Source organism: Pagrus major, chromosome 5 (assembly GCF_040436345.1).
Source record: "Pagrus major chromosome 5, Pma_NU_1.0".
Taxonomy (NCBI): domain Eukaryota; kingdom Metazoa; phylum Chordata; class Actinopteri; order Spariformes; family Sparidae; genus Pagrus; species Pagrus major.
The window spans coordinates 23,927,350-23,950,193 of NC_133219.1; the positions used below are offsets into that span (position 1 = coordinate 23,927,350).

Sequence of the window (22,844 nt, forward strand, 5' to 3'; positions counted from 1 at the left end):
ATAGTGTTTAACAATCTTTATTCCGTTAATTCAATAAAATCAGTTTGAGGTCCTAACTGTTGACTAACTCTCCTATACAAAGCACAGCACAGATAAAGTGAAATGTAGTGGTAAAGGCTGAACAGGTACAGGACACAAAACGAGACGAGACAAAGAGGTGACATGGAGTTCCAAATCGCCATCGGCCCTTTTACCAAACAGGTCCTGAAAAATAGACTTTTAGGCAACTGAAGGTCCACAGTTTATAACTGTGTTTCTGAGGTCAAATGGTGGAATCAAAGTCAGTCCACTAAGTCTGAGAAGGATTGGCCGCTCTTTGTCTTTTCTGCTTAATTCTCTCCAGCTTTTATTGCATCTGTTTTCAATCACTGTACTTGTCAATACAGAACTTCCCTCTCGCCTTGAAAGCATGCAACAAAACCACAATATACCAAAACAGACAACCTCTAATAATCCTATTAATGTCTAAAACCCAGAGTATATCTGAACAAAATGAGCCGACCACGCAGTTCAAATAAGAAGGTGCTTCAAAGAATACAGATATGACACATTGTTTATTAAAAGTGCACTTTGTCTGATCAAACTGGTCATAAGTAGCACATTATTTGGAGTTGAACAGTTTTGCATGAATTACCTGCTTGACAAGTCTGTTCTTTTGGTGTATTCTGACAATATTTGTTTGTAGAACCTGTAAATAATGTAAAATATAACCAACACAACATGATGCTTGACTCCTTTAAAGGTACAGTACTGGAGGTTCTTGAGGCTGTTTGGGGTTTAAGGGTTAAGGCCAAAGAATGTGTGCATATGTGTGTAGGACTCAGAGGGAAGGTGTGTTTACGCGTCGCTGAGTGGACCTTTGTGGTGTTTTCACATTTGGGCTCTTTATTCTTCTCCTGTGTTGCTCTCCTCCTCCGTCCTCCCATCGAATCTTTACGCCTCCAGCTCGAATCCCAGTCCGATTTTGTGTCCACCACCGTTCACGTTCTTCCCGTCAATCAGACCTGAGAGGGTGAGCTTCACACCTGCAGGGACACGTGTCAGATTATGTATCAAGTAACCGTGCTCATGGTCTTTGGATTGTTGTCACATAAAACAGTGGAAAAAAAACAGACAATCAGCTAACCTGGCCTGAGGGTTTGTGTGTATCCAACTCCAACAAGGCAGGCGTTGTCAACTTTGGTCTGTGGGGAGAAATAAAAACATGAACAGGTGAGATAATCAGGGTTCACAGCATTAGGAGAGTAGACAGATGAAAAGTGGGATTCATATACATAATCTATATCATGCAGATAACACACATTCATGTCCCCCTCAGTATGAATTGTTATAACTTGGTGATCCCCTGACTTTCTGTTTTCTCTGAAATTTAAATGTATAATTCGTTATGCACTGCAGTCATTGTCACTGCCAACCCTAGTGATGAGTGTATTTATCATCTTAGATGTGTCCATGATGTTTTTAAAGTCAGTTCTTACAGACAGAGAGGCATCCTTATCCAGCTGATATTTGGCTCCAATTCCAAAGCGTGTGTTGTTGCTGCCAGCTGTCCAGGCCAGTTGGACAGCTGTCTCCAAGTTGCTGTTCACCTTCTGGTAAATGGAGCCACCAAACTCTGTGCCGTCATTACTGAAATACAACACAGATACAAAACGTGGAGATTAGCAGAAGTGGAGATTAATTAAAACTGTTTGTTTCATTGGGGGTAAAAGCTTCCTCTCTCATGGTTGCCCTCATCCAAAGTATCACTTCCATTTCCTGCCTCTGTTTACTGTGATTCAATGACTCACACGCTGGTGTGAAGCTGGAAGTCACCAGCCTTGTATCCCAGGGCAAAGTTGTTCTTTGTCAGTTTAGATTTGGCAGTGTCAAACGCCAACTGGTAGCCAGCCAGCCAGCCCTCGTAACCCAGCACGGCAGCTGCATGGACGGTGGGACCGGCCATGTCGAAGTCCAGGTCGCAGCCCACATTGGCGTAGTCACGCTTGTAGCCAGTCTTCAGCTTGGCACTCTTCTTACTACAGAAGGAAGAACAAGGAAAGAAAATGGGACAGTCATTTACTTACTGTATTAATAATATGTTGATAATCTACATCTGTACTGATTGACTTATTAAAGACACTGCTCTTACCCGGTGTTTGGCACAAATGATGTGTCCAGACTGAGCTTCAGGCCCTTAGCCAGCTACAGATAAACAAACAGACGGAAGACAAAGAATGAGCTAATGGTATATTTGAAATATATTGAATTTTAAAACATTTTTAAACACGTAAAATTATTAATCTCGTGTTTGTTGACCCACCTGGTCCTCCATGGTGATTTCTGTGGTGAGAGTGTTGTCTGTGTTCCATTTCTGGCTGAAGTTGAGGCCGAGGTCCTTCACTTTGTACTTGGTCTCCAGGTGGCCTCCGGACTTCCCTGTGTCGGTGTTGTTGGAGCCGGAGGTGGCAAACTCCTACAAAAGAGGGATGGCGTGATGAGGGGGGAGATGGAAATGGAAAATGAGGTGGGACAGGAAGCAGAAATAGTCACGTTAGGGCACAACTACAGAAGCTAGAGGAAGAAGAGGCGAGAAAGCATACAGGGAGAAAAACAAAGACGAAGGAAACAAGCATCACTTCTCTGCTTTTCCTCTGCCACACACAATCCTTCTCAGGTTTGTATGGCTGGTTATTAAAAAGAAGAACTACACTTTTAAGCTGGAGAAATGAGTTGGGAGGGAAAACTGAAAATATAGGCAGGACTGTGAAGGAGAGGTTGGTTGTAAGTGTGTTTGCCGATCAGTGCTGCAGTGGGGCTAATGGCGTCATTTGGATGAGCTACCGCACACATCGTCTACACACAAACTGGTATCACTGGCTTACCCTGCAGTGCACCTGTGTTTAATCATTACATATGCACACACGCTCTCTCTTACCATCTGACAGGGACGCCCAAGGAAGAAAGCAGAAAGAGAAAGAGAGAAGAGAGAAAGTTAGGGAGAACCACACCGAGTTTACATGCGGAAAAATGTACCGCTCACTGTAAATATGACAAGCAGAGCGACAGAAAGCGGAAACCTGTGAGGGAATATTGTTATGTATGTTTGTTTCAATGCGGCATGTGGGAAACTGTATGCCAGCGTTCATTATGGTTTTTACCATGGCAACAGGTTTACAGCATGACTGGAGCAAACTAAACATAGACTGGCACTTTTTCCCAACATGTTGCTTGAGGGAAGAGAGTAAGGCGCAGACTTGTCAGGCAGACAGTGTTAGTCCGCTGACTCTGTCGATTAGACTGATACATGTCAGGCAGCAAACACACTTTGACAGGAAGTGCTGTGAGGTCTTGAGTCAGCCATCTGATCTACACCACAGCGTGCTGAGACAGAGGCCTCAACATGAAACTGAAAAACGTCAGGCGAACAGAGACAACTGCAGTACTTACAACACCACTCTGGGACTTGGTCTTAACATCGAGCTTCAGAGTCCCGTAGCCTGGGGAGGAAGGACATGAGGGAATTCAAAAGAACAGAAAGAGTGGAAAAATAACTTGCAGCATAACAGCTGCAGCAAAAACAAACTGTTTACGTTTAAAGTGACAGAGCAAACTAAACGTTCTCTAATGTCACTTGTGCTTGAGCAAAAATAAAATATCATCATCAAATCAAAACTATGTGTATAATTTGAGAGAAGTTGTTGAGTTACCAAAGCCCTTGCTGAAGATGTCTTTGGCAGATTTCCCCAAATCGGCGTATGCAGGAGGGACGGCCATTGTGCCTGAGGAAACAGACACGCATGTTAAATTTCTTCACAACAACAAAACACTCATACAAATACACACTGCATTAAAGGGATACCCCAGCAGATCAGTAGTACTTCCGTAAACTTGGAGGACTCACAAGGGACAATAAAAAAAGACAACAGTCAAAATTGGTGCTGCAAAGGCTGAATGCCCTGTCTTTTGTAGCCCCTAGCATGAGTGGGTGGCTACATCTCCCATAATGCAACTCTAGTGTGTCTTTCATTTCATACCAATTAAACACCTATATATTTCACACTAAGACAGATGTTCTGTTAAAAAGTATTTAGTCTTGAGACCTAACTTTTCTCAGACTTATCTCAGGCTCCATCCAGTGTTGCAATAAGTATTGTAGAACAGAGTATTACACCCAATGATGAGCAAACTTATAATACATAATTTACACACTTTTAAGCCGAAAAATCTTCACTGTAGTCAGCTTGCACCTTCTCTGAAGTGGGAGCACAAGCTCAACCACGCGTTGAGAGTGTTAGTATTATCTATTCAAAACAATTTGGGATTCCAGTTTCCAGTTGTTTTTTTAACGTTGTAAGTCCTTTGCCACTTACATTTTTTAGGAGAATGCTGCAATGCTTTGCTGACTACTACAAATTTCACCTGACTTTCCATCAGCGTAGGGGTGAGTAGATAATGACTTACTTTTCTTTTTTGGGTGAACTTATCCTTTACCTTAACATGCAAAATCAGTTGAATGCCGGTTCAAATCAAAATCTGAGAACAAATGCTACAAACAAATACAAGCTGAATACACATAGAGCTCTGCACCTTTGTGGAAGCTGAGCAGTGCGACGCAGAGAGCACTTCTGAGACCACAAACACATGTAAAGTACTAGAAGCGCACATAAAGCATCGCAGGTAGCGTTTTCTACCGATTTTTACCAAAAGAAACCCCAAAAAACAGTATACACATCAGTATCAGTACTATTTGTCTCCTTTGGGAAACCCTCACCATCTGGAAGGGGGCCTGCCTGGGTGCTCGTGATATACAGCTTCTCTCCTCCCCCTCTTTCTTCCATGTGAACCCTATTGATTGCCTGGCAGCAGTCCATTAGCAAGCAGCAGAGGTTGTTAAACTAATGGGACGGATTCTCTACGAGTAAGGGACTAAAAACGAACTGTAGCAAATATTTTAAAAGATCACACAACCATCCAATAGAGAAATTTTGCTGCAAGACTGTATTTCAACATTATTAACATCACCATTATGCTGTGCTTGTGAAGGAAAAGAGATATAATACGTATGATGTGTAAAGAAATACTGTGCAGGCCAATGCAGCAGAGCTAACCTAAGCAGAAGCAGGGTTGGTTAGTCAGCACTACTGTACCACTTCTGCACACCACTGCACTGCACCGGGCTTCAGACAGTCATCAGGGTCCCCTGGGTCAGTGTGTGTGTGCACACTCTCTGAGTGTGTGTGAAGACGACATTTTTGACAAGGTGACATTGCATGACCCTTCAGAATATCCTGCATCCGCTCATAACCTCAAGCTGGGTTTAATGTTTAACTACTGACAGTTCCTTTCTGGGCTTTCACCCTGCTGCTCCGTCCTCCATTAATCTGACCAGTCACATCTTATCTGCAGAGGATGGAGATGAGACTGTGCTTAGGGTAATGAAACCACTATAGGCTAATTAACCCATGATTGTGCCAGTGCAGAAATCTAAATGAAATCAAACACAGTGGAATTGACAATGGGTTCACAAGATAAATGTTACTGCAACCAAAGCTCAATCCAGGGACCCTGATGACGCGTCATATGTCTCTCTCTACACACACCCCCCCACTCACCATGTCCCTTGGGTGCGTGGTGATGACATGCCACACATTGGTCTTTGTTCTCTGCCTGCTTGCCTTTTCCTGTCTTGTCCTGCTGCACCACACTTCCCACTCCTTTTTCTTCCATGTCTCTTCAGAGGAGGGAAGTGCCATGAAGAACAACAGAAAACTTTGGAAAGTAGTCCTGCACTGTTTTGACAGCAACCGTGCTCTATTTGTGGCCTTCGTGTGCAGCTTCTGTGTATATTAGCATGTTTCTTTAGCATGCAGTCAGAGCTCAGAGCTCAGAGGTTGCCTTTATACGCAGGGAATTGACCAAATATTGCATCACCTTGTACAGTATGTGCAGAGGCCAGCAGATGATGAACGCATGTACTTTGTGCACAGCATTAGAACATGATAAGGCCTGTGTACGACCCTTGTATGGCACTGAGAGATGGCATTTTTATCAGACCAAGAATACTGATCAGCTTGAATAAAGGGTTCTTGTACAAGAGCACAGAAAACTCAGCACATCACCCAGGTAGGCACCTGTCCATAAGTATTACATCAACAGGACATTAAAGCAGCTGTGATGCAACTTTGTCATGCACCCCTCGCATGACAACTATAGGAAAGATGAGCAAAGTCCTATAAGTACATTAGTCCCTCTTGCTCTAAGCCCTGAAAACTTTGTTTTAAGTCGTAACTATTTCTTAATAACATTAAATATTCATGATTGAATAAGTGACAGTCAGAGCTGAAGATTGGAATACATTTTTATATTTTTTGAAGCTGAAAAAAATTTGAAAAAAAAAAGGTTTTTTTTTGTCACTTTGGCGCAAGTGTGGTAACAAAACATTAACATATCATCAACTTTAAAGTTGAAATGGTGAACTTGAGTGCAGGCAGTCACTTATTTGCACATCCAGCAGTTACAGAACAAATTTTTGAGTCATGTTTCTGGCCACATACCAAATGTAAGTCCAATATTCACTCTCTTTTAGCTCTGTTTTGTTCTCCACCAACTCCTAAGGGAAATATTTGGCTTTTTAGTTGCTCAGTGCTCCATTATGTTCACCAACTGGTCACTAAATGTGTCCGCCTGCTGTTTGAAGCTGGGTAGGTAGTGCACAGTGGGATTTTAAGAGCTGATAACAGCTGCCTGAAGCAGCCAAAAAAGCTATAAGCCAAGTTGTGCACTTGACAGCTTATTCATTAGCTGAAATTCACTGTGAAGCTCCTGAAAGCTGAGGGGAGCTGCAACGTTGTTCACATTATCATTTGATAAATTGTTATTACATCAATATTAATTCCAGCTACTTTAAATTTAACACTCAAAAACTCAGTTGTCTTCCTCAGGAGTGTATGGATGTGGTTAGATGATAACTAACTGACAGTTCAGGAAACTTAAGCAAGCTACCACACCTCTGTCATCAGACAATGTTGCTCAGACTAGTCTGATTGGTGCACGGAGGCTTGTGACACCACCTTTTTACCAACTAAGCTCCACCCGCCTCAAACCAGTGAGAAAAACAAGGACAAAGCCAAAAATTCAGAAATCTCTCAAGTGATATAAACACATCTGATCAAACACTGCGTGATAAGAAATGGATTAAGAAAATACGCATTAAGGGTTTTTAAGATCTCCATCTTTCACACACACACACACACACACACACACACACAAACACCTGCTCTCCATTTCTCTACGTGACTATGTGCCAGCTGACCTGCATTTTGCTGACCACGTGCAATTCCTGGACTCTCTTTGTCATTTCACCTCCTCCTCCACCACATATTCCATTTTTGACCCTCCTCGCCTTCGTCCCTCAGTCTCGACACTCTGCTCTATATTTAGCTCAGGTGAACCCAACACTACAACGCATGTGACTTGGGTTTTTAACGTGTGTCCTCCTCCAGGTTCAGCCTATCAAAGCCCCTATGAATATGGATTTATTTGTCTGTATTGTACATCCACGCTGTATTTATATACAAACACACTTTCATCAGCTGCAACCAGATGACAGCTTTGACCGAGCTCAAAGGTCAAAATGACATCCATAAACAACAGAGGTATGTGAAAGGAAAAATGGTGAGCACACAAACAACAAGATGGAGGTTATGGTTGTAAGCAATCAATTGACAATTTTGAACACTATCTTTGAAACAAAAGTCTGTGTTTTTCCATGCTGGTCCTACATGGATAACCCTGTTTTATGTGCTTGCAGTAATTTATGACTTGTGTACATAAATGTTGTGACATGGTGATTTTCTACTTAATAAATGTCTAATCAATCATGAAATTGGTATGTGTTATTCCTTCGTCTTACTATTTAAACACCTCACAAGATTAGCAATAACTTTGACATCTATTCAATAACTGAATAGCAGCAAGAATGTATCAGTTTAATGACGATACACCCACTGCTAATGAACAGATACCGTACAAGAAAACTATAACATTGTGTAAACAGGCGGTTAACCAATACTGGCCGACCCCTCAGATAAGGTGAAGTGTGTGTGGTAGGCCTATATAACGGGAGGAATGTGTGGGGTGCGAGATAAGGTCAAGAGCAGTCAAGTTACACTAAGACAATTTATAGCTTGAATGTAAAGCTCATAAGGTAGTGATGTACGTGTTCCATAGTATGACCTGTTCAGAAGTCACGTCCAGTGAGATTCAAGGTGTGACAACAGCTAGACTACAGCTGTGTGTAAGCACCTGTTTACCAGTGAGCGTGGTCCTTAAAATGCTTGTTGCATCATCCTGTGTTGTTATTAATCAGTTTGTCAGCTATGACACAGACCTTGTATCTGGACTTTGGACTTTTTGACTTTGGGCCTTATAGCCAATCTATTACCACAACTTCCCACCAGGGTCAGTTCTTAAAAAAACAACTTAAATATTATGGGTTTCACTTTCACGTATTGCTCCCGGCTGACTGTAATGTTTAATTTGTTTTAGACTATAAATACTCAATGTGGGTCACAACCACTCTGAGGCTGATGGGCGTGCGTAAAGGGGGCCGTGCCAAAACGCTCCTAGTTCTGTGGCTGTCCACGGACCCTGTGCTTCTAGACAAACAGATAAAACGTTTTAACAACATTTATGCCATCAAATTGCCTGGTCCCATAATTAGACGAGTATTTCTATTTGCCAGATGCGCCATGGTCGCCATTGTTCGTGCCTCTGTTGCCCGCTGATTGGTTACGAACACTGCAACAACTAACTTTTTCCAAACATAAAATCTTGTTTTTCAGCTGTGACTCTCTGGATGTTGCATTGCATTGGTAAAATAGGCTACTTTCTGACATTTATACAGAATGGGACTCCCGTTGTGCCCTCTGTCGCCTTCACATTTCACAGTTGGTCAGCAGGACTCTCTTTTTGGAGATTAGTTTTCACACAGTTTACAGATGTGGATTTAAGCAAAACTACTGGTTTATACAAGCCTTGACTGGCATTAAAAGCCTAGCACAACCGCTGCTGCACTCCCACCCCTTTATGTGTGACTCATATCTCCCTGAGAGTCAAGCGACAACTGACAACAACTAGATCGTCCTGCAGAAAAGCCGACTTCAGACAATAACTTTATGAAAATAAGAATTGGCCACAGTGTGTTATTTCTTACCTTTATTTATGGGGCGGAGCGTGCAGAGTTTCTCGGCGCTGTTCGGTGCAGCGGGGCACAGTGAAGGAGACAGCAGAGACAAACACACTGAGCAGGCGCGACTCAGACCTCCGGCGGAGGGCGGGGCCGTTGTGTAATTGACATTGAGCAAAGAAACTTATCAAGCAGTATAGTCTGTTTGTAAATGTTTTACGTGTGTACTTCGCGTTCACATTGTTAAAAGGGACTCTCCTTGGTGCACAGAGGTGTTTGATATAGGATAATCATATAGGAATATTTATAAGAATATTTATGGAAATTAGTGTATGAAAAAAGGGTTTATATTTATATTACGGTAGACTACCTTATTTATACATTTCTATTGTGTCTGCGCCAGTTACAGTGATGCACAATCAATAAATTGTACTTAAAATACAGATGTTGAGGTTTGTTTAATAAAAAGTATTTTTAAAAATGGTCATTTTCAAGTACAGACAATTAATGAAAGGCTGCACTGTTTTGGTGTAGTAAGCCTCTAACACCACTCGGGGGCAATGACCTCTAGCTAATATCCTGGTGCACCAGGGTCCTGTTTGCCCAGATGTATTCCTGTCAGGCAGACCAAATCTCAGACTGTGTACAAGCATGGATCCAGTGATCAAATAGTTATGTTTAATTCAGATTAGAAATTGTTAGGATCAGACCACAGCCGGGGGTTGTAGCAGTCGTACTAAATTAGGATGGGTTCTTGATCAAACCTGAAAGGCAATACTCGGGGACACTTAGTAGCGCGCACAGGAACCAGCAGGATTACAACAGAAATACACCTGCTAGAACTCAAAACTACTCCAAAGGCGGAGGAACACAGGTAAACGCCCTCTTGCCAAGACTAACTACCAATCAAATCATGAGGTGTGGGTTATGTTTTAGGCCTAGGTATTATTGTTAATATTATTAACGCATTCTTACACCAGAAATTAATCATCAATTATTTTTGGCTAGTCTCCAAAGTAATGCGACACAATCTTTACAGACACTGATTGAGAAATAGTTGACAGTAACACTGCGGGCTGTTGTTCTGTATCTTTTCCCTAATAAACACCCGACTTTTTTTTTTTTATCAGTTTGGTGATTTGGATACATTAAGATGAAAGACTGACAGGAGTAGGTGAGACTGTTTTGGGGACCGTCTCCCTTCTGTCAGGTCTAGTTCTGTGTGCGGCTGCGCCGTTGCCATGGTGAGGAGTAGTGAAACAAGTGTTGATACCTCGGCGTCATCAGAGTGCGTAAACGAAATCCTCAGCTAATAAACAAGACGATATCAAAGGTAATCTAATGAACTCGATCAATTAATGCAACTTAAACGTTTGCAAATGTTTGGTCGAAGTAAGTTATTGCGAATATTTTTAGTTAAACGCGTGTTTTTCGTTTCTGAGCAGGAATTTGTCGACAGAGCCCGTGATGATTATCAGCAAGCTAACTTTACAACAAGCTAAATAACAATGGCTATCGTCAGATATAGTTAGGTAGTGTAAGCAAACAATGTAACGCTGGATTTAACAGGGATTCATAGCTGTATTTTCGAGAATGACTAATGTATTCATATTCATTTTTATCTAATTGTTATAGCCACACTGTAGTCACCATGCATCTTATCAAAACATAAAGTTAAGCAACTACATTTCTGTATAGCATTATTTAGTCAGTCTGTGTGGTGTGGCTTATAAACGTCTAGGGCTTATATTTTACTTGATAAGTGCTAAAAAATACAGTTACCACACTACCTGCAGGCTTAAGGAAAATGCTGGTTGAATACTATCTTGCTCTTCAGCAAGATGGTCAGCTTATCACTATGAAAAATGTATATATATGTTTGGTAATAATTACATTTCTTTGCTGCTACTGGTTGTTTTCCCAGATGTGTGAGGGACCTTCATCAATTTCTGGACCAATCCCCCCAGATCCTTCTCTGTTTCCTCAGTACTACAGACGACCTGCTTCAGGTTAAATACATGCACTGACCTCTGCTATATTAAAATCCCCTACATACATACTTAATATTCATATACTGTATCTAGATGGAATTCTCAATGTTGCTGTTTTTTCAGCATAGATGACTGTATGAAATTGTCGATGTTGAGTCAAAACAGCCCAGAATATGAGCTGCTAACAGGTTACTGATAGCCATTTAAACACACATATCACATATACATTAATATAAAAGACGGATGTTTCCATTTTTTAGATGTTACACCAATACGACTTGAATTGTTGGAACCATTTTTAATTTTGGGAGTTACTCTATTGACATTCTTGAGTGCTTTTAATAATTGAGGTCCCAGATCCATTGCATGTAGGCTATTATTTTTGGAGTAGCATATCTTCCTCATGTGTTAGAACATTGTTTTATAAACCAAACATTATTCTCAAGTGACCTTGTTTGTTTTGTCTTTCTTTGTCTATACAGCACGTGGCCGTTTAGAGGGGAACCATGATGGGACCTTAGCCCTGCTCTCAGGGCCAGTCGCTCCAGATCCTGTGTTGCACCCTGGTTGCTACAGTGCTCGTACTGCAACACATCGTCCTCGTATTGGCTCCAATGCAATGCATATTCTGGAGCGAGGACAGAGAGGAGTAGTGGGAGAACTACTCAAACTAGACAGTGTCTCTGTCATGCCTGTTCCCAAACAGAGTAAGTGTAATTGATTTTCCAGGTCTGTAAATTTGTCTTGTGCAACAAAGAACAGCTCTGTTTTGTCTTGGAATGGTATCAGTACATCTTCTTATTTTATGTTTTGATTTTGATTGAGCGCACTAACCACATAAAAAGATTCAAAAATAATTTAGACAGCATTTGCAATTCTTGACCCTTAGAGCAGCGGGCGCATGACTTTGGTAAAGAGAACGTGCGTCGGCTCAGGGAGATCCAGAGACGCTGCAAAGAGCAGGAGGCTGAGAGAGCACAGTCTCGCACAGTTCCAGTCAAAGCTCTTTGGACCTCCACCAAATACGAGAATGTCCCATCCAGGGTGATGGTCCAGCTACAGGTAAGGATCATGTCTGTGAAAGATGGAAGCCACTGAGTTATAAGTGTTTTCTCTGGATCACTCCTCATCCAGTCTCTTTCATGCAGGTTTCTAATCCAACTGCTAAACCACAGTGTCAAAACTTTCTGAAGGCCCACTCCAGTTGTGGATCTGCCCTAGCAAGACCACACTCCAAAACCTCTCCTACAGCTCTGCAATGCCCATCCTCCTGCAGGTCTATACAGGACCAGAACTTGGAAGTGAGAATTAAAGAAATAACATGCATATGCATTTTGATCATTTTAATGTGTACCAGCAGTGTTTACTTTTTGTTTTATTTCCATACATTGTTATATGTTTGGTTACAGTTACAAGTGCAAGGCCAGTCCATCGACTTCATAAAACATAATGCCCGGGCTGCAGGAAAAACTGTGGTGCGTCGGTCCCAGTCACTGACAAACCTCAGAGAAAAGCCTGTCCCCAGTGCTGTTAAGGGACAGGTACCCCAGTAGTGAGTATTCATACAGCATATCTTACCTCCTTACCTTACAACCACAGTCTGAATGAACTCAAAGTAGCCAGTCAGATAAAAACACATGATTCCCCCACAGGTGGATTTGGACATTTTTGACACCATTTTAGTGCTGTTGCTCATCTTCTGTTGTCCTTTTCGTTGACACATAAACACACACACACAGTCTTGAGGAAAGGAAGAAGCAATGGCAAAAAGAAGAGGAGGAGCGGAGGAGGAACGCACCTGATCCTACAGTCCCAGCTGGTCACACCCTGATGCCTGAGAATAAGAGACAAGAGACACTGAAGACCCTCACAGAGAGTATGTTGGCCTTTGTCTCTGCCCTTTTATTACAAAAATGATGGCTGCCCTTGATAGTACCACATGTATGGTAAATATTTGCTTCTCTAATTTTGATGATGTTTATGATTTCCTCAGCCCATCACTCCCTGGTGACTGAGCTGCTGTCGCTGCCTCTCAAAGCTGACAGTCTGAGTGTTCGCTCCCGTCGGGCTCATCTTGACTGTCGTCTTTCTGAAATCGAGGAGGCCATTAAAATATTCTCCAGGGACAAAGTTTATGTAAAAATAGATTCATAACACAATGGGAGGAGATGGTCGTGTAAATCCACTGCTTTATCGAGATTTATTTTTTATTTTTTGTAGTTGCATAATGTAACATAACACTGAACCTTGTAAAATAGATGATTATTTTAATGTGATGAGTGTTTTCTTTTTGTAAATGGAAAAATACATTATATGTTACAATTGCTTATGCTAAGCCATTGAGTTTATAGATCTTCTGGTAGTTAAAAATGCCTGTAAATGTTACGCAGTTTTCTCTTGAAGAAGAGATGAGCAGGTGCACTGTAAACGATTAGCTCTTAAAAATGTGATCGATTGTTTTGTGTAAAACTGGCTGGTGGTTCATAATAATGGATATTTTTGTGACTTTGTGGTATATTTGCAATATTTTTATATGCTTAGCTATTAAAACACACATGCAGAACATTGTGTACACAGTCGAAATGTTTTTGAGTGCCAAGTTGTTTTATTTATTTCAAAACGTCATCATTTTGGGTATCTATCTGTGACGTAATACGCACGCACACCCCCCCTCTACGTCTTTGTTCAGGTTGAGCTAGCTAAGTTGCTAGTCAGAGGCTAGCTGAGATCATAAAGAGGTCTTAGCTTTTCATACATGCATATGAGACCGTTTTGATTTGCCACGGACACTTGAGACCTTGTCAATTCAACAATGAGCAAGAGGAAAGCGCCACAGGAATCCCTAAATGAGGGAATAACAGACTTTCTTGTCGGTACGTGAAGAGCAGCAAGACGGTTGAGCTAACAGTAGCTAGCGTGACAGCAGGGTACTGTTTTCAAGTAAAAATGACCTCAAAATAACTTTTCATTACTAGAGTATGTTCCTTAAGAAATACTAAATTATACTTCGTCTTCTCGCCTTTGTTGTGTGTTTGCCTGGAACGAAAATCTTGAGTTTTCTCTGCTCTCCAGCTTGCAGTCACTGCTTTGTCATTTAAATGCCCGTAGCTGAGCTGGCAGTTTCCTGAAATAGTGGCTATAAACCACTAAAGGAGTGTGAATATAGGTGAATATAAAGCCATGCAATGTCCTACTTCTGTTTCCAGAGCTGGCCAATTACGAGAAAAACGTCAACAGGGCAATACACAAGTACAATGCTTACAGGTAAGCATCTGAAGCCCCAGCAGCGAGGTGTGCCTTGTTTAAGGATTTATTGTTCTTTCAACAATGCATGAAAACTGATATAATGTATCAACATTTAACAATACATGTGGGATGCACAGAGAACATGCACTCAATTGCCAGTCTATTATGCGCAATTAGCTAAAACGTATGCAGTCCATGAAGCCATGAAAACCAATGATCACGGTATGAAGACCACTGATCACCACATATTGTTTTAGAGATGTGTTTTATCAACCCAATGGTGATCTTGAAGGCTGATTCAGATATTTAAGACACCCTAATTAATACACTGTCAACAGTAATACAATGGACATAAACACCTCTTTTTATAGTACAATACAGTTCAAGAGCACCACTAACTACAACCACCAAAATGACCATACATTTGAAGTAACACAAGTATAACCTATATGATGGTAGGATTTATTGTAGGGTCTTGGACATCATTCATTTTTAGCCAGGGTGCTATTTAACTGGCAACTGAGTGTATAATACATATGAGGATAATGGTGTTGATTGATAGTTGTGAAAAAATGAAAATACTGTAACAAAAGGGTCACACTATATTGTTTTGCTACTTTATATGTTTTCAATGTATTGCTACATCTCATTCATACTTAATATACCTCTAACAAATATTTCTGCTTATTTTCTGTCTAGGAAAGCAGCATCTACCATCTCCAAGTACCCTACCAAAATCAGAAATGGCGAAGAGGCCAAGAAACTGGTATGTGCACTGAACTTGGTTTTACGTCTTCAGTTATTGTCTTTATTTTAAAAAACAACAACAACCCACATTAGTTCATTTTTGAGGCAAATATACTAAAATCTCACCTTGTGACAATGGTCCAGGTGCATAATGAAATTTTGTGTTGAAACTTTAAACTAAAATACAGCAATGCAGTATCAGGTCCTGCAATAAATCACACCTTCTTAGAGGTTCTGATGGTCAGTAGTTGTCGTGGAAGACATTGGTGCTGCTGATATACTGGTTGGTATTGTTCACTGTTTTTCAGTGTAAAGGATGGTTATTGTTTGTGTATTTCGTCACCCTTGAGCTTGTGGCTTGCATGTCCTTGTACGCATGGTTCCATTCGCCAAACTACTTATCAAAGAATACATTATTTAGAAATTCTCTATTGTGTTTTTACACATAACCGAAAGTAGTGTGGTGTAACTAATGATCATGATTATCATCATAGATAGAAACAGAATTGCCTTGATTATACACTATAAGCATAATAATCCACATTTCACATTTGAGATTACAGTCATAACAGAGTTTCATTTATTTCCTTTTGATAATTTCTGTCAGTGAATTGAACAGATTCACTGTTTCTTACAGTCATATTTTAATATATCTCTCAGTATTTAACCCATGGGACAGATGACTTGATCTTAACTGCTTTTAGATGCTTCATTTTAGTGAAATGGTTCGTGGAAACTGGAAATTACTTTGTCGTTATTTGTCCCTACTGCTAATGTGCACATGTTGCAGAGTGGTTGTGTGTTGTGTGATGCCCTCTGCTGTAGCCTGAAAGTGTTTGTCAACAGCTACTCTGCACATCTTACGTAACAGCCTCAGATCACACGATTCACCACCCTCCTGTTTGTTTTTACATTTCAACAGGATGGTGTTGGAGCTAAAATAGCAGAAAAGATTGATGAGTTCCTACAAACTGGTAAACTACGGAAACTAGAAAAGGTGAGTCTCAGTATTAGAAGACATGATTGATGCCACACTGTTCATGTGGTCAATCATTGCTTAATTTTAAGGCATTACAGAGACTGATGTGCTGTTTTTATATTTTAGATTCGAAATGATGACACCAGCTCTTCCATCAATTTCCTCACCAGAGTTACTGGAATTGGGTATGTCTTCAGTGCAACCACTCCAAATTAGTTATTATATGAAAATCCATATTGAAATACATAATGACTAATTAAAATGCATTGGGGGACCAATTCAGTGGCCACTGCAGAGCAGGAATTTGCAGGAATAGAGTTTATTTGTTCATGTCGATGCGCTTCATGTAACTAACTGCATCTCTGGGATCTTGACTTTAGCCCTGCTGCTGCCAGGAAGTTTTTTGATGAAGGGGTGAAGACATTAGAAGGTTCGTGTATCAGTATTACAATTGTTCAAATATTTTGTTTAATGTCACTCTTCTTCTGTATGAAGTGCAGTGTATTGCATGTTCAATTTATGTTATGCACAATTTACATTTACCTTTGAATATTTAGCAATGTTATTATTTTTTGCTGTATTTCTAGATCTGAAAAAGATTGAGCACAAACTCAACCATCATCAACAGATTGGACTCAAGTAAGTTTGACTGAAGGCACAGTGTTTTTTCTAAATGTGTTATTCATCAGTATCAAATTAACACTATTTGAAGGTCTTCCTCTATCATCTGTGTTTAATGGATTATTTTGCTGCATTCAGGTACTTTGAGGAATTTGAGAAAAGGATCCCAAGAGCTGAAATGGAAAAGATGGAGGTAAAGAAACATTTACATACCTGTTATCTTCAAATAAGATTTATTTTGAGTTTTCTTACCCTGTGTGTTCTTGCACTGTGTTCTTCATTAGACTCTTATCCTTGGAGAGTTGAAGGACATTGACACAGAATATATTGGAACAATCTGTGGAAGCTACAGGAGAGGTAAAACTTTCCCTACAAGTTTATTCCAGTTATTATTCAGTTGATGATGGGAGTTCAAACTCTGGTTGTCAGGATAGTGATTCACATGTTTATAATTTCTAGGTGCTGCATCGAGTGGTGATATTGATATTTTGCTGACCCACCCAGACTACACCTCTGAGACTGAGAAGCAGGTAAGACTCGTCTCTACTGTATCTCACTTATTCTGTTTTAAACACAGTGTTTTACTATTTGATTTTGTTAATTGTATCTTCTTTTCCAGCCCAAGCTCCTCCATGCAGTGGTCGAACATTTGGAGTCCATTGGCTTTGTGACTGACACTCTGTCCAAAGGTGACACCAAGTTCATGGTGAGGCCTGTGCTTATTTCCACTCATGTGCTCAGCTGTATGTGTTTGATTTTGTGTTGGGTAACACAGTTAGCACAGTTATTATACCCAACCCATAAAGCACATGATTTCTGGTGAAGATGTGCTGGATCTTGTTTTTTAGGGAGTCTGCCAGCTGCAGCAGAGCGATGAAGATGAGGAAGAATACCTTCACAGACGTATTGATATCAGGTGCCCTACTATAATGCTCTTAACATTTACAGTTCAGGCATTCACACATATAAATGCCATACAGCTTGGACTGAGTCAGTGGGTAGGGATTCATCCAGATACTAAAAGATTCTTTGTCTTGAGATATGATGTATGTTTGTTGAAGGTTACAAATCTGTGATTGATCAGTTTAAACATTCTCTCTACCGACTGTAATACCAAACACGTCCAGTTGCTTACAATTGGAAAGAAGTAAAGAGTCTACCTTCTGTATTTTTTTGTTTAGTCTTTTAATCAGCGGTTTGTTCCTACTGTCTAATTGTCCTCTCTCAATTTCCCCCAAGGTTAATTCCCAAGGATCAGTACTACTGTGGAGTTCTATATTTTACTGGAAGTGATATCTTCAATAAAAACATGAGAACTCATGCTCTGGAGAAGGGCTTCACTCTTAATGAGTACACCATTCGACCACTTGGGGTCACTGGTGAGTCTCAGTGAAATGTTACATGTGAACCTTATGAACTGTGTTCCAGCCTGGTGTGACTTCTGTCATCATTCAGTAACCAATGATTCATGATTTCAGCTTTTAATATCAGCTGTTTTTGTATGTGGCTCTGTTGTAGGTATGGCAGGAGAGCCTCTGATGGTGGATAGTGAGAGAGACATCTTTGAATACATCCACTACAAATACAGAGAGCCAAAGGACCGCAGCGAGTGAAACAAAGGCCAGCTTACAGTCACATCTGTATTTGAAGCTACATATTTCTTGAAAACAAGATCAGACACGTGAACAAATGTGTGATAGTGTGTTACTCTTTTATATACCAGTCAACTGTGTTATTGAAAAGAAAAACGTCTGTAAAAGTATTTTTAATTATTTGGTTTGGATTTTTTTTTCTCTCACAAGTTAAAATCCTCATCATCAATCATCAATCAATCAATCATCAACATACACACACGCTCCCTTACCCTAACCCATGTTCGTACCTTAGGTTTAAATTTCCTTGGTCATGCATCTTTGTGAAGGCTTTGGTCTCATTTTTTAAGCAAGTTTGTAAATCATGCTCAACAGTAATTTATTTATTTTTTTTAAAAAGATTTTAACCATTTTTAATGTTTTATATACCAAAAAAAGTAATAACATTAACCTGAGAAGAGCAATCTTAATGTGGACTGGCACAGTGTTGACAATGATGACCACTGTCATCAAGGCATTTTGACAGCAGTGTGCACTAAATTGTGTAAAGGTGTTTTAAGGTAGAGAAGTTACACAAGCAGGCAACACAGCAGTATCGCTATTATATCTTCATGATTTGTTTTATTTCATTCACTATGGAAATTTACGAAAGTTTTTTTTAACCTGTAGAAGTTTTCTTAGGACAAACTTTGGAAAGAGGGAATACAATGACGCAAACAGCATTTGTGGTCACTGAGCTCAGTCTCTGACACTAATTTGGGACAAAATGATAAACGATTTGTTCAGACAATGAGAAAATACATTTTCCTCAGTTACTGATTGATGTGTGAATATGACTGTTAAACTGGGAGACTTGATGAATCTTTTTTATGTGGCTGTGTGAGAATGATTACATGCGTGTGTTAGGTCAGGACATTATTGTATCTTCGGTGCTTTTCGGGGGGGCCACTCTGAAAGAAGTAGGTAGATAAGGTTGACAGAAATAAAGTATCTTCGTGATACATATTTTAACATGTAAAGCAAAACTTGAATATTAGCATTAGGACTTTAATTAGTTTGGTGGGCAATTGCAAACATTTCTGAAAATATTTAAGGGGGGAAAAATATGGGAAGTAATGGAGTTGTGTGAGTTTGCTTGGGCTGTCAACACCTGACTGTTTATGTTGTGCATGTAAGAAATAAATGAGTTTAAAAAAAAAAGATAAAATGTCACATTTTTAATTTTTGTTTTTAGAACTTTCTGAAAAACAAAAATGTGTTCATTGTATTCTAATATACAGTCAGTCCACTTTTACAGTGGTATGCTGCTTAAGAAGTATGTTACATTGCCTTTTTTTTCATTATCTTGAGAAACTTTCTCAAATTATCTGATGAGGTACATAATGCTGGGGGTGTAGGTAGTAATTTTGATACAGTAACATCTTGAGTATGGCATTTGGCCTAAAAATGTACTTTCATGTTTGAAATGGGAAAATGTCCTCATATCAGCATATATTTAATTTCTGTGTACAACAAAGCATTTCAAATGATGGCTTCCTTGCCAAACACATGGACAACGGTGTCTAAACAAACCTAATACTTTCACAATTACACATTTTGTTTTTGTCGCCATAACAAGAAAGGAAAGTATCTTCCTTTAGCGAAGTGTGATTATAAACAGGCGAAACATCTCTTGTGATACATAAATACGATGGTAAATTATCGTTTCTTCTAACAAAATAGTTCAATTTTAGGGACGTTTTCTTCTACTTTATTCACGAAAAGTGTTATTTAAGTGACACAAATATATAACATAATGTGTATAGTCGACGGCGTGTGCTAAAAATATTATAATTATATATATAAATCCATCACACATCCTGCCAGTGAAGCATGGGCATGGCATGAGCGAGTTATTTACAACTGTTGCCCCGGCAACAAGCGTGTCGCAAAGCATGATGGGTTGAAATAAAATGCGGGCAGAAACACCGGAAAGATAGGCCTCAATGAGCCAATGACAGCACCCTGTGCATTAATATCAGCCAATGGGAAGACGTCAAGGCATCCGTCTCCGACCGCCACACACCCACATTACTTTTGTGTCAACCACTTCGCGGGAGTTGTCGCTTCAGTAACAGTCGTCTCTTTAAAACTACACCTACAGTGTGCAGGACACTAAAAGGTAATTTAAGAATTTTGCATGCGGAAAATAACAGATGGTTAATTTATTGTCTTTAAAGTATTATCTTAACTGTATCATCTGTGCTTACTGTTAAATGGTGTTTTTTCCCCCCGTCGTTCCGCGGGATGAATGAGCCGTTAGTTAACGCGCTGTACCGTTAGCTAATCAACAGCTCATCATCGTTGAATATGCATGTGCAGGGGTGTTGGTAGTAAACTCACCCATCTACACCCTAATTCTCATCATTTTAAGTCCGATTAATGGCAAAATAATATACTGTAACGAGGATGGGGTGTTTATGTTGGTATCCTGCATGCTGAGCCAGATCGAGCTGGTCTTTTACGCTACTTTCTAACGTCAGGTAGTTGCTAAAAAAAAATCGCTTGCATTTAGCATCCTCACATTTCACAGGATTGCTGGTGAAACATCGGCTAAATCTGAGACGATTATCTCAAATGTCTTGCGTATCCATAGAAACTACGCAGAGCGCGCATCCAGCGAGCTCGCCGCTGATGGAAGTTGTTATGCAACACTTGTAGAAATGGCTAATTCAGATACTATGTGTCAGTTATTATGTAATAATGGCTCGTCACTAACTACCTGTTTCTTTCTATTAACTGGCTGACAAGACCATTTATGCCCTCCGCACTATACCGTCTAAGTCAGTCGACGATGAGGACTGTTAGGATGCTCGGGGTCTGGAGTCGATTGGATTGTGTGTCCGTGTGTGCCAGTGCGCCTTGTGAAGATGATGAATCCTCTGCTGTGTTTTGTGTTTCCCAGAGCAACCATGTCTGAAAGGAAGGCAGTGATCAAAAATGCCGACATGTCGGAGGACATGCAGCAGGACGCTGTGGAGTGTGCCACACAGGCCCTGGAAAAGTACAACATAGAAAAAGATATCGCTGCATACATCAAAAAGGTAAAAAAAAACAACTGCTGACGCATCCAACATCTTCACTAAAGTAGGTTCCCACAGAGTAACTTTAACCCACTGATCTGTGAGCACAGTCTAATATTTCTGTTACAGCCTTTGCAGTGTTGTGAATTCAACTAGTGGTGTAAAGCTATTTTGCACTCACTGACCCATCATCCTGTGCATCATTCCTGTTACACACCCAGCCTGGTGTTTTTTTCCAGCCTTCCTGAGGAAACCTGGAAGCCACATGCCACAGTTTTCTCTCCATAGTGGCATTCCTGCTCAGTGTAGGGAGGGAAAAAATTGTTATGTGTAAATGTCATAGAAACTACTTAACTTGGTTATAGCTATGTACTATCTTCCATCCTCTTTCATCAGTACATTTACTAATTTTACAGGGAAACTTTTGTAGCTGGATGGTAACAGAATTGTAAATATATATTTTATATATTTTTACAAAACTTGTGATCAAATGGGCAGTACAACAAAATGAGCAACTTGACTTTAATTAAGCTGTGATGTCCTAATCATACAACACTGGAAAATGATCACTATGGCCAAAACCTCTGACATTGGTCTTACATAATAAATAAATCACCCGGCTCATGCTTGGGGTACGCCCTTCTCATGAGTGTTAAGCTCTTAGGGTCTGACAGTACAGACAATTATTGATTATTAGGAGTAATTTAGTTTAGTTTGGACAAGTAAAATTGTTTTCATTTCTCACAGCTTCAACAATCTCATGACTGCATAATACTGGATCACTTGTTAGTATATAGCTTTAAATACCATATACGATAAAGGTGGTTTGTCACTTGTTTCCTGTGTATTATTACTAAGCGTTATCTTTAATTCACACCTGCTTTTATTTGATTTCCTCAAATGTCTGAACACAATGCGTCTTTGTTCCTCACAGGAGTTTGACAAGAAATACAACCCCACCTGGCACTGCATCGTTGGGAGAAACTTTGGCAGCTACGTGACTCATGAGACCAAGCATTTCATATACTTCTACCTGGGTCAGGTGGCCATTCTGCTGTTCAAGTCCGGCTGAGGGAACGCATTTTCTCTACATCAGCTGACCATACATACAATACTGACTGACTCGACAAAGGCACTTATCATTCCTTGGCAAGAGGCCGCTGCCTTTTTCTGTGCCGCTTTCTACTTTATTCTGTTTTTGAGGATTAAACAAAAACGTGGCCATGTTAAAGAGATGAAACACTTGTATTTATTTTTGTCTTGTTACATTAGACATGTCATTTTTTAATTAAAGTGTTGCTTTTAAGCTGTCTGGGTCCAATGTCTGGTGTGGTCATTTCATTGCACTGCTTCATTATGAACCATTTAAAACCATGATATCTACAATCCCATATAACCAGATACTTGTCATAAGGTGCACAAATGTTATGTAGTAGC

At 40.1% G+C, this 22,844-nt stretch overlaps 4 protein-coding genes across 5 annotated transcripts; 3 read left to right on the top strand and 1 right to left on the bottom strand.

Annotated features, from left to right (window-relative positions):
* Position 1: 1 nt before the first annotated feature.
* vdac3 (voltage-dependent anion channel 3) lies at positions 2-9,280 on the bottom strand. 2 transcript variants are annotated; one of them, XM_073466924.1, is made up of 9 exons: positions 9,197-9,280; positions 3,690-3,761; positions 3,430-3,479; positions 2,303-2,455; positions 2,132-2,184; positions 1,791-2,018; positions 1,479-1,629; positions 1,127-1,184; positions 2-1,025 (listed from the first exon to the last, which is right to left on the bottom strand). In XM_073466924.1, exons 2-9 carry the CDS (start codon positions 3,754-3,756, stop codon positions 934-936), a joined length of 852 nt encoding a protein of 283 aa, XP_073323025.1. In that variant the 5' UTR covers positions 3,757-3,761; positions 9,197-9,280; the 3' UTR covers positions 2-933. The 2 variants fall into 2 exon arrangements, with proteins under 2 accessions (XP_073323025.1, XP_073323024.1); XM_073466923.1 differs by lacking the exon at positions 9,197-9,280 and adding an exon at positions 5,595-5,724.
* A 1,163-nt stretch (positions 9,281-10,443) lies between these two features.
* Positions 10,444-13,723, top strand: enkd1 (enkurin domain containing 1). Its single transcript, XM_073466925.1, has 8 exons — positions 10,444-10,502; positions 11,094-11,178; positions 11,643-11,867; positions 12,050-12,222; positions 12,309-12,461; positions 12,570-12,712; positions 12,900-13,036; positions 13,154-13,723. The coding sequence occupies exons 2-8, from the start codon at positions 11,094-11,096 to the stop codon at positions 13,312-13,314; spliced, it is 1,077 nt and encodes a 358-aa protein (XP_073323026.1). The 5' UTR covers positions 10,444-10,502; the 3' UTR covers positions 13,315-13,723.
* Positions 13,724-13,825: 102 nt separating this feature from the next.
* On the top strand, positions 13,826-19,552 carry polb (polymerase (DNA directed), beta). Its single transcript, XM_073466050.1, has 14 exons — positions 13,826-14,033; positions 14,367-14,424; positions 15,106-15,172; positions 16,076-16,150; positions 16,259-16,317; positions 16,513-16,562; positions 16,720-16,771; positions 16,892-16,946; positions 17,038-17,110; positions 17,213-17,283; positions 17,373-17,459; positions 17,602-17,669; positions 17,993-18,132; positions 18,272-19,552. The coding sequence occupies exons 1-14, from the start codon at positions 13,973-13,975 to the stop codon at positions 18,364-18,366; spliced, it is 1,011 nt and encodes a 336-aa protein (XP_073322151.1). The 5' UTR covers positions 13,826-13,972; the 3' UTR covers positions 18,367-19,552.
* Positions 19,553-20,411: 859 nt separating this feature from the next.
* On the top strand, positions 20,412-22,723 carry dynll1 (dynein, light chain, LC8-type 1). Its single transcript, XM_073467176.1, has 3 exons — positions 20,412-20,506; positions 21,290-21,428; positions 22,342-22,723. The coding sequence occupies exons 2-3, from the start codon at positions 21,297-21,299 to the stop codon at positions 22,477-22,479; spliced, it is 270 nt and encodes an 89-aa protein (XP_073323277.1). The 5' UTR covers positions 20,412-20,506; positions 21,290-21,296; the 3' UTR covers positions 22,480-22,723.
* The last annotated feature ends 121 nt before the right edge of the window (positions 22,724-22,844 follow it).